Source organism: Mya arenaria, chromosome 1 (genome assembly GCF_026914265.1).
Source record: "Mya arenaria isolate MELC-2E11 chromosome 1, ASM2691426v1".
In the NCBI taxonomy this organism is placed as follows: domain Eukaryota; kingdom Metazoa; phylum Mollusca; class Bivalvia; order Myida; family Myidae; genus Mya; species Mya arenaria.
Window position 1 is genome coordinate 30,488,748 of NC_069122.1, and position 15,641 is coordinate 30,504,388.

At 37.9% G+C, this 15,641-nt stretch overlaps 1 protein-coding gene across 1 annotated transcript; it reads right to left on the reverse strand.

Moving 5' to 3' along the window:
• Positions 1–6,557: 6,557 nt before the first annotated feature.
• Positions 6,558–15,196, reverse strand: LOC128237560 (galactose-3-O-sulfotransferase 3-like). The gene is made up of 3 exons (XM_052953155.1): positions 15,061–15,196; positions 10,039–10,178; positions 6,558–8,643 (listed from the first exon to the last, which is right to left on the reverse strand). The coding sequence occupies exons 2-3, from the start codon at positions 10,053–10,055 to the stop codon at positions 7,479–7,481; spliced, it is 1,182 nt and encodes a 393-aa protein (XP_052809115.1). The 5' UTR covers positions 10,056–10,178; positions 15,061–15,196; the 3' UTR covers positions 6,558–7,478.
• Between the last annotated feature and the right edge of the window lie 445 nt (positions 15,197–15,641).

Below are 15,641 nucleotides of genomic sequence, written 5' to 3' on the forward strand. Positions count from 1 at the left end.
TAACAATACAAATCGTCTTTCGGGAAGGACGTTAAATGAGGGTCCCGTGTAACTGTGCTATATACTAGTGCACGTTAAAGGACCAAGGTATCTCTAACCAGGGTTACAGTGTCTGAGCATTATGCTCCAAAGGCCTAAAATGACTAACACTCTTATCGGAGCACTCCACAAAAGAGCAAGACCCGAGTGCGAGTATAAATAAGCTTATACACCAGCACACGAGTACATATTCACACTTGTTAAAGTATTCATATAATATCTAAAATGAGTGTCATGCTCCCTGGCTTTTGGCTCAAGCTCAACCCAGAAAAGGAGTATGAATATGCTTATTCCGGTAAACAGGCGGTCATTTTTATTCCCGACAAAATAAAAGCACTCGATAATACTGGTTTTATCCTTAATGTAAGCTTCTTGAGTGAAATTCAGCTGAAAATTGGTAAAAATGTTCTACTTTCGTTTGTAAACATGCATGTGTTTGATTGGAAAGTCGGTCTTATAACTCCATAAAGAATATGGTTACAAAATAACCGAAATACGTGTGAAGATTAAACATATTTATATGGCACTGCATTCCCCGATTTCTCAAATAAGCCCTCAAAATTGTGATATTAGATAAAAATAACGAGTCATACTTTCGTTTTATGATGATTTCCGTTCTTTTGCTCTAGCTCGGAAGTGTCATTGGCTCTTTTTTATATACAGCTCCTAAAAATGCTGGAGCCACTGTTTCGCAGCCGTGTTATGAAGGATACCGAATTTAATTTGAAAGAAAGTTGCAGTAAACACGATATTTTTACTTAATGAGACAATAGTACATACATTACAGTAAATCTTTTATCTTTTTAAGCTATTAAATACACGGTTACAATCTAAAAATGTATGTTTGTTATAACTGTGTATGTATTGGTTTTGCATAAAGAGTGTCACTTTAAGAATCTTAAAAATATGATAATTGTAATTAGGTACTAGATACAGTTCTCCCATGATTATTTATAAACCTTAATACCTAATTGATATTGGAGTTAGAAAAGGAGAAAGGGGTATGGCTATTGAAGTGTGGTATAACCACAAACCAAAATGAAGAACAGCACACAATATTACAATCACTTTTTTCTGGAATGAATAACAGTATCTCGTTCAAGGGCTACAACTAGAAAATGTGATTTGGCTTGAGTAAATGCAAGGTATTTTCCCATTCCAGAACAATACTGTCATTATTTTCGACAAGCTCGTTCTCTGAATGATTTAAAAGACTGTGGCGGTATTCATAAAACATCTTAAGTCAGTTCCTAACTTTGGTCGAATTCCTAAAATGTGTATAGTCAGATTAAAGGTACTCGCTCAGGTATTAGTAAAATCGATTTATTTAACGAAATAAAGTGAAGCAAAGTATAAAGAATGTTAAAACTATTAAAGATACCAATAGCTGGAACCCTTCAGCAAATATTGATATTTACTCAAATATCGTCTGTGTAGATCACAATTTTCATAAGCATTATCAACGCTCATTATCAATTAGTAACATATTTATTGTTGCGTGATTGGTTGATTGACATTATCACCTCATGTTATTGGTTAATTGACATTATCACCTCATGTTATTGGTTGATTGGCATTATCACCTCATGTTATTGGTTGATTGGCATTATCACCTCATGTTATCACGGGTAGATGCACTTGTTTATCAACATTGGACTAGGTACGGGTAGATGCACTTGTCTATCAACATTGGACTAGGTACGGGTCTATGCACTTGTCTATTAACATTGGACTAGGTACGGGTATATGCACTTGTCTATAAACATTGGACTAGGTACGGGTATATGCACTTGTCTATCAACATTGGATGAGGTACGGGTAGATGCACTTGTTTATCACCCATGTACGAAGTACGGGTAGATGCACTTGAAACCGTAGATGGGGTACGGGTTGATACAAGTGATAAAGGTCGACGATTGTGAGTTACAGTGAAAAGTGCAATATATTACACTGAATTAGCTCCAAAAGCTATCATTAACAATATTCCTTCTTTCAACCGCGGAAGAGGTACGGGTTTGTGCACTTGCCGTAGAAAAGGTAGGAGTTGATGAATTGTTCTATCAGCCATGAACGTGATACGGGAATATGCATTTGTCTATCGACCAAAAACGAGGAACGGGTAGATGCAGTTTTCTATCAACGTCGGACAAAGCACGGATATATGCTCTTATCTATGAAGCGTTGAGGAGGTACTGGTAGATACATTCGTGGAGGAGGTAATGGGAGGCGTGTTCATGTATCCACCTTAGAGGTACTTCGTGGCACACTTACATATTTAAAACCGTGGACAAGGTACGGGGTGGCACACTTATAAATCAGCCGTGTAGAAGGTACTGTGTGGCACACTTATCTATCAACCGCAAACAATGTACCAGGTGGCGCTCTTATCTATCAACCGTGGACGAGGTACTTGTCAGCGCTCTTATCTATCAACCGTGGACGAGGTACTGGTCAGCGCTCTTATCTATCAACCGTAAACAATGTACCAGGTGGCGCTCTTATCTATCAACCGTGGACGAGGTACTGGTCAGCGCTCTTATCTATCAACCGTAAACAATGTACCAGGTGCCGCTCTTATCTATCAACCATGGACGAGGTACTGGTCAGCGCTCTTATCTATCAACCGTAAACAAAGTACCAGGTGGCGCTCTTATCTATCAACCGTAAACAATGTACCAGGTGGCGCTCTTATCTAGCAACCGTGGACGAGGTACTGGTCAGCGCTCTTATCTATCAACCGTAAACAATGTACCAGGTGGCGCTCTTATCTATCAACCGTGGACGAGGTACTGGTCAGCGCTCTTATCTATCAACCGTAAACAATGTACCAGATGGCGCTCTTATCTATCAACCGTGGACGAGGTACTGGTCAGCGCTCTTATCTAGCAACCGTGGACGAGGTACTAGTTACCGCTCTTATCTAGCAACCGTAAACAATGTACCATGTGGCGCTCTTATCTAGCAACCGTGGACGAGGTACTGGTCAGCGTTCTTATCTAGCAACCGTGGACGAGGTACTAGTCAGCGCTCTTATCTAGCAACCGTAAACAATGTACCAGGTGGCGCTTTTATCTATCAACCGTGGAAGAGGTACTGGTCAGCGCTCTTATCTAGCAACCGTGGACGAGGTACTGGTCAGCGCTCTTATCTAGCAACCGTAAACAATGTACCAGGTGGCGCTCTTTTCTATCAACCGTGGACGAGGTATTGGTCAGCGCTCTTATCTAGCAACCGTGGACGAGGTACTGGTCAGCGCTCTTATCTAGCAACCATTGACGAGGTACTAGTCATTGCTCTTATCTAGCAGCCGTGGACGAGGTACTGGTCAGCGTTATTATCTAGCAACCGTGGTTGAGGTCAGTGGGCAGCACACACATCTAACAACCGTGGACGAGGTACTGAGCGGCGCTCTTATCTAACAACCCTGTATGAGGTACAAGGCGGCACACTAATCTAAAAAAAGTGCATGACATGAGGTACTGGTCGGCGCACTTATCTAACAACCTTGGACGAGGTACGGGATGGCACACTCATATATCAACCGTGGACGAGGTACTGGTTGGCACACTTATCTAACAACCGTGGACAAGGTACTGGGCAACACACTTATATATCAACCGTAGACGAGGTACCGGTTGACGCACTTATATATCAATCGTGGACGAGGTACTGGTTTGCACACTTATATTTCAACCGTGGACGAGGTACTGGTTGGCACTCTTATCTTCCAACCGTGGACGAGAGACAGTGCGGTAAACTTATCTAACAACCGTGCACGAGAAACTGCTTGGCAGACTTATCTAACAACCATGCACGAGAAACTGCTTGGCAGACTCTTGACAACCGTGCACGAGGTACTTGGCGTCACATTTATCTTACAACCATGGACGAGATACAGATTGCACTCTTATCTAACAACCGTGGACGAGGAATTGGATGGCACAATTATATATCAACCGTGGAAGAGGTACTTGTTGGTAGACTTATCTAACAACCGTGGACGAGGTACTGGGCAACACACTTAAATATCAACCGTGGACGAGGTACTGGTTTACGCACTTATATATCAATCGTGGACGAGGTACTGGGCAACACTCTTAAATATCAACAGTGGACGAGGTATTGGGCAACACACTTATATATCAACCGTGGACGAGGTACTGGTTGGCACACTTATATATCAACCTTGGACGAGGTACTGGTTGGCACACTTATATATTAACCGTACACGAGGTACTGGTTGGTACATTTAAATATCAACCGTGGACGAGGTACTGGTTGGCACACATACATTAATCGTGGAAGAGGTACTGGTTGGCACACTTATATATTAACCTTTCACGAGGTACTAGTTGGCACACTTACCTATCAGCTGTGGACGAGGTACTGGGTGGCACACGTATATATCAACCGTGGACGAGGTACGGAGTGGCACACATTTCTAACAGCCGAAGAGGAGGTACGTGTTAGTGCACTGACCTATCAACCGAGGGGGAGATGCGGGCTGGAGCAGTTATTTTCCAACCGTGGGCGATATACGGGGTGGCAAACTCTTATATCAGCCGTGGACGAGGTACGGGTTGGCGCAGTTATCTTCCAACCGTGGGCGAGGTACGGTGTGACGCAGTTATCTACCAACCTCGGGTGAGGTACGGGGTGGCGCTCTTTTACATCAACCGTGGACGAGGTCCTGGGTGGTGCTCTTATCTATCTTATCGTAGTTCTCGTTACTATGTACTTTGACAACAAAGAGATATCCTCGAGATTTCCTAGAATAATTATATCAATTTCGCTTCGGAAATATCGTTATCATGATTTACAAATGAGGCAATTTCAATGGGGTGGAATGTAAGCCAATAAAATCACGCCGTGTGTGGTATTTTCTATATGTAGCAACAAAACCCTTGCATGACGTCATGGTTAATCTAATTTGGAGATTATAAATGGTTACATATTGTTAGGCTTTAATAAAAGATAAATGTTCTCCACTTTTAAAGTTATGAAAACGAGATTTTGTCAAGGTACACTTACTTATATAGCGCTAACGAAATATAGTAACGTTTGTCGCCGGCGATGCCCTCTGTAGGGGCGAATAGCATGTACACACTTAGTAAGCCTGGCTCATCTTTAGCGAGACACTTATTCCGGTATTATATTTGTTCTCATCGTTTTCTCTGTCAAGGGCTACAAGCAGAAAATGAAAGTTTGCTGGACAAGATAATTGGTATTTTCCCCTTTTAGCGACAGCGTAACAAATATGTGGTTGCTGTTTTTACCGGTTTCCCGGACATCCCCAAAATTTAGATCCAAATCTAGTTTATAGTTCTTTATGTTAAAGATTTGTTTCTTTTTCTGAAAAAATTGTTTTGGCATTTGTCCTTTAGCAAAGTTTCCTTCAATCAATTTTAGCATAATAACGTTTATGCACACCGTGATGGGATTGATAACAACGGCAACGGGAGTAGTGGTGACAGCGGCATCAACAAAGGTTATCATCATCATCATCATCATCATCATCATCATCATCATCACCACCACCACCACCACCACCACCACCATCATCATCAACATCATCATCATCATCATTAACATCATCATCATCATCATCATCATCATCATCATCATCATCATCATCATCATCATCATCATCATCATCATCATCATCATCATAATCATCAACATCAGCAGCAGCAGCAGCATCATCACATCAGCAGCATCACATCAGCAGCAGCATCAGTGTTACATTCGCCATTTTTAGCACATGATAAACGACCTTTACAACGACCGCTGGCACTGATATAAGCAATAAAAAGCCATATATATTTAGGTCCCGATTTCAATAACTTCTTGAGTCTGAGTTACCCTCAGACTAAAAAAAGCAAAATCTACATCCTGTTGTAAATATGCTATTATAGAAGCAAAGCTGCTAATCATGGTTCCACCTATTACAATTGTAAAAAAATATATTATTTTTAAGAAACAAAATCAGTTTTCTGAGCCTGAGTCTCATACTAATAGTCCCTGGTTCTTAATTCATTTATTGCAATGAAATCAATACTCAGTGTGTGTATACCACATGATAAATTGCGTCATAAATGCTACGTCGGAAGGCAATATTTTGCTTCGACTGAAGACTTGAAACAATGATAACTTTTCATTTTCTTTACTATTTTAAATGAAACATAGCGCAGTCTACGCCGCTTACGGAGCCCCACCTTCGGTCTTTTACCAAATTTTGATTGAGAGTTTAGTTTCTTATAACACTTCGACAAACCATTTCACGATACGGCCGTCTGACGGAGCACTGTCAAAATATTGTTTGGGAAACAGGTTTGTCGAAGTGTTTGATGAAACTAATCACCTTATGAAACTCCGGTTATAAAACAACGGTGGGGCTCTTTAAGATGCATAGACCTTTGTTTCATTTAAAATGGTGCAGTAAGCGAAAAGTTGCAAAACATTGCCTTCCGACGTAGCATATATGACGTAATTTATCACGTGGTATACGCACACTGATACTCGGATGACACAACATGAGTTTCAGATGATATCAGTTTTGTACGGAAGCGCGTAAGTGCTAACTGGAAATAAATCGAAGCAGATATATCGACGTCTCTGTCTGCCAATTTAGTAGAAGAATTTACTAATTCAAAATTTCGACTTATTGGAACTTCGGGTTGAAGGTTAGGCTACTAATAGTCAGTAGGTGAGTTAACACTTTAACTAAACTAAGTCGAAATTTCGAGGTACCAATTAGCTGCAACGTTCTTCTTTCTTAATTGGCAGTAAAAAGCTTCCGTAGTTTTCAGCAAATGAACAAATTGAAATGCATCATGCATAGACAAAGAGTTACAACATACATGTATTTAACGTCATACGGAATCATTTCTTTAATCAGAAACAACGACAAAAACAACACAAACAAGGGAGTGAGGGTGGTGTAGCCACATCCTCGCTGTGAACATTTTCATCCTTTGAACTTTTACATGCGTTATAATTCTTTCTAGACACATATAAAGGTGATTTGTTTCAAAAATCTTCATTGTCTTAATAAGTTCCCTTATCAGAATAAAATCCAAAAGAATACTTAATAATACTATTTTCGTCCATCTATGTATTCAATAACTTGAATCTTTGCTCACAATAACAGTCTCAAAGCACGAGTCCGTGTGCCTGTCGAAGTAACTACCGCTCAAGTTACCGAAAATCGTGCGAACGTTGTCTGTGTTACTGCTCCGTGATCTGTGTTACTGCTCCGTGTTCTTTGTTACTGCTCCGTGATTTTTTCGTAAATGCTCCGTGATGGGTTTTTTGCTCCGTGGTCCCAGTTACTGCTCCATGATTTTTTCGTAAATGATCCGAGGTATGTCTTTCTGCTCCGTGGTCTCAGTTACTGTTCCGTTTCAGCATTATTTTAAGTTATTGATAGGAGGATTGCTCTACGGCTTTTTGTATGAGTATTTGTCTGAGTTAATATGTTTCACCCAATCTTCTTCCTCGGCGTATATCTTTCTACAAAACTCTTTATCAACCCTTATAGTAGGTGTCCATTCGTTCGCGTCAATAACAAATGTCTCAGTAATATTTGGATACACTTTACAAAAATCGTCTGTTTCATCACGGATTTGCTTAAAATATAACACTTCCGCGAAAAAGTCTTCACCGGCAGACTTAATTTGTCTCCATAGTCTTTTATAGAAGAAATCATACAATGCATAGTCTGCAAATGCGTACTTCCGGTATAAATAACGGTCATGAGGTCTTGGGATAGTCAACTTCCGGTCCCAACCTCGAATATGAAGACGTCTATATAAAATATCGGAAAACTTCCAGTTCAGCATTCTCCTCATCAATACCACTGATTCGTCAAAATATTCAGCTATCACAACTAAATGAAATTCCTTGTCTAGTTTTTTCACATATTTTATCATTGCAGATATATTTTTATTCATGATGACGTCATCAGGCGTTCCAAATTCAGTTGCCTGTCGGTTGTTTATCCATGAAAATCGTGGCTTTTTTGTTTCATATTTTGAAGGGTTCTTAAGGAACTGTTGGATAGGGTCAGTTTGAGAAATATTGTAGACATACTTAGGAGCCATGTAGTTCATGCTAGATTTAAATTGAATATACGGTTCGCGTAAAATACCAATGTACACGCTATCATTATGTAAAAAGCGTTCAAACGCTTTCCTATTGTATATCACATGACTGGTAGTGATGTCAAATGGTCTTTCGTCGGGATTCTTCAGTTGTTTTTCAATAATTGTATCCGATGAGCTGATTATATTTAGCCATTTGGGTCTTAAAAAGTTGAGATGTCTATCAGCTCCATATCGAAATATGATTGACGTCAAAGTGCCACTCGCTGCTTTGTGAATTTTCAAAAACGCGATATGGTGAACTTCCCGACCGTCTGGGAATATGCGCACGCCGTCCGGAAGCGGAAATGACTCGTCACAGGTGCGCATCATGATGTTTTGCGCATGCGCACGGATACTAATATCGCCTGATCCCAGATAATGCGAGTAACCACGTGACAACTGCATCACTTGTAGACTCAATAACACGATCAAAACCAAGGCGATTCCAAATAAAATCAGTCTGAAATGAAATAAAAAAGTAAAATTTCAGAACGTTCATGTACTTGGATAATACAACAATATAGCTTAAACACTATAGAAAAAAATGCATTAAAAGAAATAAAATTAACAGTTAGCTTAGTTTAAAAAAATTTACTTACAACGATTGTGAAACAATTTATTACATCATTTATATTCATAATCACTCTCTTTTACACGATGATACGCGGTAAAGGGGAGGTGGTGGGGGCGAAGTTTCCAGAGGAAACCCACTTGTCCGGCTTGGTGACCACAAATCATATCAACACCTAGGCTACGAATCGAACCTGAGTCGCCTAGGTGGGAAGCGAGTGCGTTAACCGTAAAAGTTACACTTTGACTGACATTATAATGCAGAAGTAATTTACGAATGTTTGCAATCATTTACAGATGGATTAAGCAAATGCACTAATAAGATGGGTCATAATAATATGGAAATGGCATTCCAGTTTAGTGTGGTTAGTAATCGAAAGTTTAAAGCTGCGCTCTTACAGATTGACTGTTGTGTCTTTTTGTTTGCTCAGAATCAGCTGATTTTTGCAACAACGCCCTTAATTCGGTCATAGCAGATATCTCGCAATAGAACAGATTCTAACAGTCACAAACAAAGCCGAAATTTCAACTTCATAGAGCGTTAGTAACATTTTTAGCCATAAAACATCAATTTTCGATCAAGAATATGAAAAACTTCGATCTTATCTTTAGTCAGCCTTCTTATAACACTGGTTTTCGTACATTCACGCAATCTTTAGCTCATTCCAAGACAAAAAAATAAACGATCAATCTGTGTAAGTGCAGCTTTAGTTTTGACAAGGACTTGCTAAACAAAAACTTAATAATACGATCTTATGCAATGATGGGAAAATGGCATAAACGATACATAGATTAAAAAATAACTAAGCTCACCAGGCCAAACAAAAATGGTTTGAGTAAGGGTAACATCCTTTTCAAAAACAGATAGGGTAGGTAGTTTTTTTAGTGTTTTTTTAATTTTTTATAAGGCTTTATATTAGAACGTAATTTTCATCACTGGAGAATGGTGTTAAAATAATCTTAGGAATCAAGCTTTAAAGGTTTTGTAAACTTCATATTAATTTAACAAAACACACACACAAATAAATAATACTATTTTTTATATCTAAGAAAAAAATACCAACTGATTATAAGAACGGTAGGTTCGGAGCTTATTTCGGAGGTATGGTCTGGTAACCCGAACCAAATGTATTTTAGGCCCTACCAGCAAGAGAGCATTAATTTTATTGAAGGATTATCACATCAAAGCTCAAGCTGAATGCGTTTGGATAAGAACTACGATTTATGGCGAGACATAAAATTTTCAACAATGACAAATGCCATTCAAACATATAACGAGCTTTACCTGACGGTCAACTTCATGGCTGCTGCTCGACGATAAATCTCAGTGACGAAGAATGAACATATATCTCCTTGACAACGGTTGTTCGATATGTTTCTATTTAACAACGTTTGTTCGATCAAGAACAGCCTAGTCTTCACGACCTGAAAGATTCATTATCAATTGTAGGAATGTCTTCACGACCACAGTTCTTTAGAACAGCCTTAAAATACTTTCAAGAAATAAGTCCAATGATATTCTCTTAGATCTTATATCTCGCAGATTAATCGTTTTGACAACTGTTTTTTATTTGTTTGTCTTGGAATGAGCCAATTTCTGCGAAAATATCTGCAAACCAGTGATATACGACTGCTGACTAATTATCAGATCGCAGATTTTCATTTTTCCGTTCGAAATTTAATGTTTTACGGCTAAAAGCCTTACTAACTCTTTAGGAAACACATCATGTTTTGAACATAAATATGAAGAATTGCGATCTGATTTTTGTCAGCAGTCTTATATCGCTTATAAGTTGTCAAAACGTTCGGTCTGTAAGAGTGCAGCTTTAATAGCATCATCAATTGTATGAATGCTTTTACTAGCAGTGGTTTGTAGAACAGCCATAAAAAACTTTCACAAAATAAGTTCAATGATTTTCTCTTCAACAATGGCACAGCCTTATATCTATTAATTTTCAAGTACTAGTATAGTCAAACCCCGTTTGTTCGAACTCGCTTGGCTCGAATTCTCTGTTCGCTCGAACTAGATATAAAAGAGCGATTTCTTTAAACTGAATGTAAACAATTCCGCTTGGCTCGAATTTTCCGAGGCTCGGGGTATTTTCGCCGGTCCCTGGGAGCTCGAGCCAACGGGGTTCGACTGTATATGATTTATGTAATGCATTTCATGTATAACACATATCTATATAAATATGTTGCAGAAACCTTTTAAAACACCGTATAAAGTCAGACAAACTGATATTGAATACTAAACTGACAGCTGTGTATCGGTTGCTAACAATGTAAATCACTCGACAAATGCTGATCGATATTGAGAATGTTTCCTTGCGCTTTTCACTCGAGAATAGATGAAATCGTTAGTTGCTCCCCCCCCCCCCCCACCTCTTGGTGTTCGCACATATTTGTCGGTTAGGTTAATGAAAATCGAGGATATACCCCATTTACTCCAGCTCCATATCATGTACAGCACTTCTGACCGTATATACAAATACTATGAAATACTAGTAACACTGATTTCTAGTGTATCACGACCCCCCCCCCCCACCCCACCCCCTCCCACCCCCACCCCCAACACCGTACATGGGGAGAGAGCTTCACATGTGTACTAAACATTAAGCAATTTTAAAAAAACAGGTGTCGTTTATAAGAAAAGAAGTTATGAATACATTGACCTTTTCATAATACATTGGTAACATCACGTGATAATGTCAATTAACCAATCACGCAACAACGAATCGCCCAAAGTCGTTATTAACACTTATAAAAATTGTGGTCTTCAAAGACGATATTTAAGCAAATTTCAACATTTACTCAGTTATGATCTGCTGTATTTCTAACAAGACTTGAGACAACTTTTTCAGCTGTTGTCGTTTATATTTCAAAATGTGAGCACAAATTCAAATATTTCAAGTTTAAAAAATAAAAAAAACGTTGTTAACTTTCATAAAGTTGTCAACAATCGGCCCATTTGTGATTAATACCCCTGATGATAGTGACAGGTGACATTCAAGTCAAAAGAGACCATCAAACGGACATGTTAACTACCGCTTTAACACATGTCGTCATGTATATTGATTGTCGTACGATTAGGTTATGGTGTGGCCATCACAATGTGAAACCAAGAACTGAGTGAAGATGAAAACATTTACCACATTCACCACTAGCTTTTACCGAATCAGGGACCCTTAATTACCTCTAATTTAATTAAGCTGTGCTCCCACACATTGACCGTTTTGACAACTATTGTTTTTATTTTCTTTGAATAAGTATATTTTTGCGTAAATCGCTGGAAACCATTGCAATAAAACTGCTGACAAAAGATCTGATAGAAAATTTCATATTCACGTTTATTTTTTTATCTGTTTTATAGTTAAAAGCGTTACAAACGCTCTTAGAAAAATGTTTTTGGCTCATAAAACCGTTAATATGGAAATCTGCGATATGATTTTTTCAGCACTCTTATATCAATGCTAATCCCAAATAATTGTGGTATCATTTGATATGAATAGGAGTGCTGATAAAAACAAATGCATGGTGACCCCTATACTTGTGGTATCTGTAGATATGTATTGGAGTGCTGATAAAAATGAGTTCTTGGTGACCCCAATAACGTGTGGTATCATTTGAAATGTATTTGAATGCTGATAACTAAATGTAAATTGAATAGACGAAGGTGCAGCATATCTATCGACCGATTTTGCGGGCATCGCACGCCCAAAAAGCTTGATATGCATTGATATGTTTTGTTCCTTTTCTGCATCAAAAAACCTGTTAACATGACAACAGAATATTATGAGGTAATCGGGCATCCAAAAGGTACATGTTTGTGGCTCATGGGTCTCACTTCTTACGGAACGTCTTTGACAGATGTCTTGTATTATTCATTTCCATGAAACAAATATTTTGTTGATCAAATAACGGGTATTTTGGCGTGTACTAGTTCATATAAACAGCCGCTTCAGAGTCTTTGACGATTTTTGTTTTGGTGACTCTACGCGTCCATATCCCACTTGTTGTTTTCCTAGCCAAGAATGACAGATTCCAGCGCTAAGTATATTGAGCGGAAAGATACGGGCACCTGCTAGATAGTTCAAAAATGGCGATGCTTTGTTGATAAATCGATCAAAAGTTGTGATTCATAAAACACTTGATTGTAATAAGAGAAAGGTATTGGCTAAAAATAATTTATGTTTAATTTTTGTGTTTTTATTTAACAATACAGTGTTAAATATTGTGGAGTTACAGTTGAATAATATATTTTACATTGGTATGAATCAGTCGACTTGGGGCGTTTAGGGAACAAAATGAATATCCAAATGTTAAAAAAAGTTTCCTATACGCATTATTGTGGCTTGGCGTTTACACGGCGAGATTAACCCTTGGATATATAAACGTCAATACTCAATGGGGTAAAATTAGCCTTCAGGGATATGCTATGTCATATAAACGCAAAAGTTGATTTGCCACAGGGGGTATTTTGAATTTGGCTGTGGCGGACAGGAAATAATTGACAAATAAAATATACTTAAGGAAGGGAATTGTTTCAAATATAACTACTTATTCTGTCAATTTCTTTTGTAAATGCTTGGCTTATGGTTTCTACAGAGGACAGAGATGTTTGACCAGCCTTATGCCAGATTTAACTAGTATCTAACACAGAGATCTGATAAGACAATTATGCAATAAGATTAAGATCAATACACAGAAGTTGTGTACTATACACGATTGGGGGGGGGGTCACTTATAGAGGGATTCACCAGCTATGTGTATTGATCTTGATCTACTTGCCTTGATCCCACTTATCAGATCTCCGATCTAAGTATCCTGCTGTGCAGTTTTGGAGGTGTAATTATAGAAATGGACCCTAAATGGCCCTGAGCCAATAACCGAATTCACAGGAAATTAGCCCCTTCTGTGACACCAGCGCAATAAAGAGGCGATACCGGCACAGCAGTAAATTATCATGCCAAATATTCCTTAAACTAGGCGTTTAAGGAAGATCTTAGTGTTAATGTGTTATCATCTGGTCTTGTCCCTATACAAGATTTCATTATATTCCATTATCGTATTTTTATTGTTTCTATTGCACCTATTCGACAGTAGAACAATGTACAAACACAAACTCTAATCAGAACAATAATTGTTCACGACCCAGTGGGTCGTTGTGTTTAATATACGTTATCAAGATTAATCGTTGACGCGTGCCTGTTTAGAACATAGGGTTATCTCTTTAAAGTGACTCGCTCAAGTTATTGGACAAAAAACTAGTGTTCCCGGTAATGCATCTGAAAACACTTATTTTATCATTAATCTACACTATGATGTCAAAATTGCAGAAAAAATGCAGTTAAAAAACATTATAAAAAAGTGTTTTGGTTTTAGTGGGGTTCGAACCCACACTGGTCAAGTCAAGAAAAATGTAGAAAACAGCCAGGTAGTCCACACGGCCACAGACACAATAACAAAGATGGTGGATATGTTGAACTGTTACGGATACATTGATAACATCACGTGATAATGTCAATCAACCAATCACGCAACACCACTGCCGTAATTACATTTCAATCGCGTAATAAACGCTAATGAAAATTGAGGTCTTCAAAGACGATATTTGAGCAAATATCAACATTTGCTGAAGGGTTCCAGCTTTTGGTATTTTGTTTTAACACTCTTGATTAATTCAAAAAAGTGCATTTTACCAAGTTGAACCATGAGCGAGTTACTTTAATGAAACAGTTTTGAAGAAAGGACGATATAATAGAAACGCCAAAATCATTAAGATAGGGCAAATCCTTGACGTGTCCCTGATATGAAAATGACACTAGGCCAATTGCTCAATTTTGTTATTGTTAACAATCGTTTAACAACATCGCGTTTAAACGTTTAAACGTGAACTATTTGATAAAGTGCTCATATATTTTAATTTAAAGAAGTACAGCTGAAATAATTGTCTAAAATTTTGATTAAAAACAGCAGATCAAACGGGTATCCATAAAATTCCAAAAACAGTAACGATTTTAAAGTCAAGAACGAGGACGTTTACAATCCGCCCACTACTAGCTGCATTGAAATAACTAGGCATTGACTTCAAGAAATGTCCAAGAAAAATACAATACGAAGAAAAGAAAACAATAATGCATGAATCGTTGATCTGGAAAACTGTATCTGAATTATAAATCGAATATATATAATAAAAAGTTTTACAAATTTATGGCTATATGTTATATTGTTTAACGTAAAAATGTTTAAAAAAAACGTTGAAACAGAGCTAACAATTATCTTTACATATATAAAAATGAAGGTGTACCTTTCTCGTTTATTCGTCCATCCATAGATACAACAATAAGTTCAGCAATATTTCAAATTAATCCTATTCATATTCTAAAAGGCGTACTATAGTAATGCCTAGAAAAACTCAAGTAGCAGCAACTTTATAAAACGTAATACTTCGCAACACTATCGCGTTGTCAGTTTTATTGAGTGAATATCTTTAAGCGTACCATATGTCAACAATCTATACATAATGATGCGAATACTATTTGCCAATATCTAATCAGACTATAGCTATATCTCTGTACGTGGTGACAAGTCCTTATTCCTTTAAAGGCGCATGGTTGATGTGATAGTAGAATGTGGTTATTATTGATTTCAGTGTTTAAAGATCAAGCCGCAACATTAGGCTACATTATGGCTTCATCTTATCACGACTTAAAGATGCACTCTCTCAGTTTTACCACTTTTACAACTTTTTTATGTTTTGTCTTGGAAAGAGCAAATTTTTGCGTAAATATCTGTAAACCAATGATATAAGGTTGCTGATAATAAAAATCAGATCGTAGATTTTCATATTTCAGTTCGAAAATTAATGTTTTATGGCTAACGGGTTAA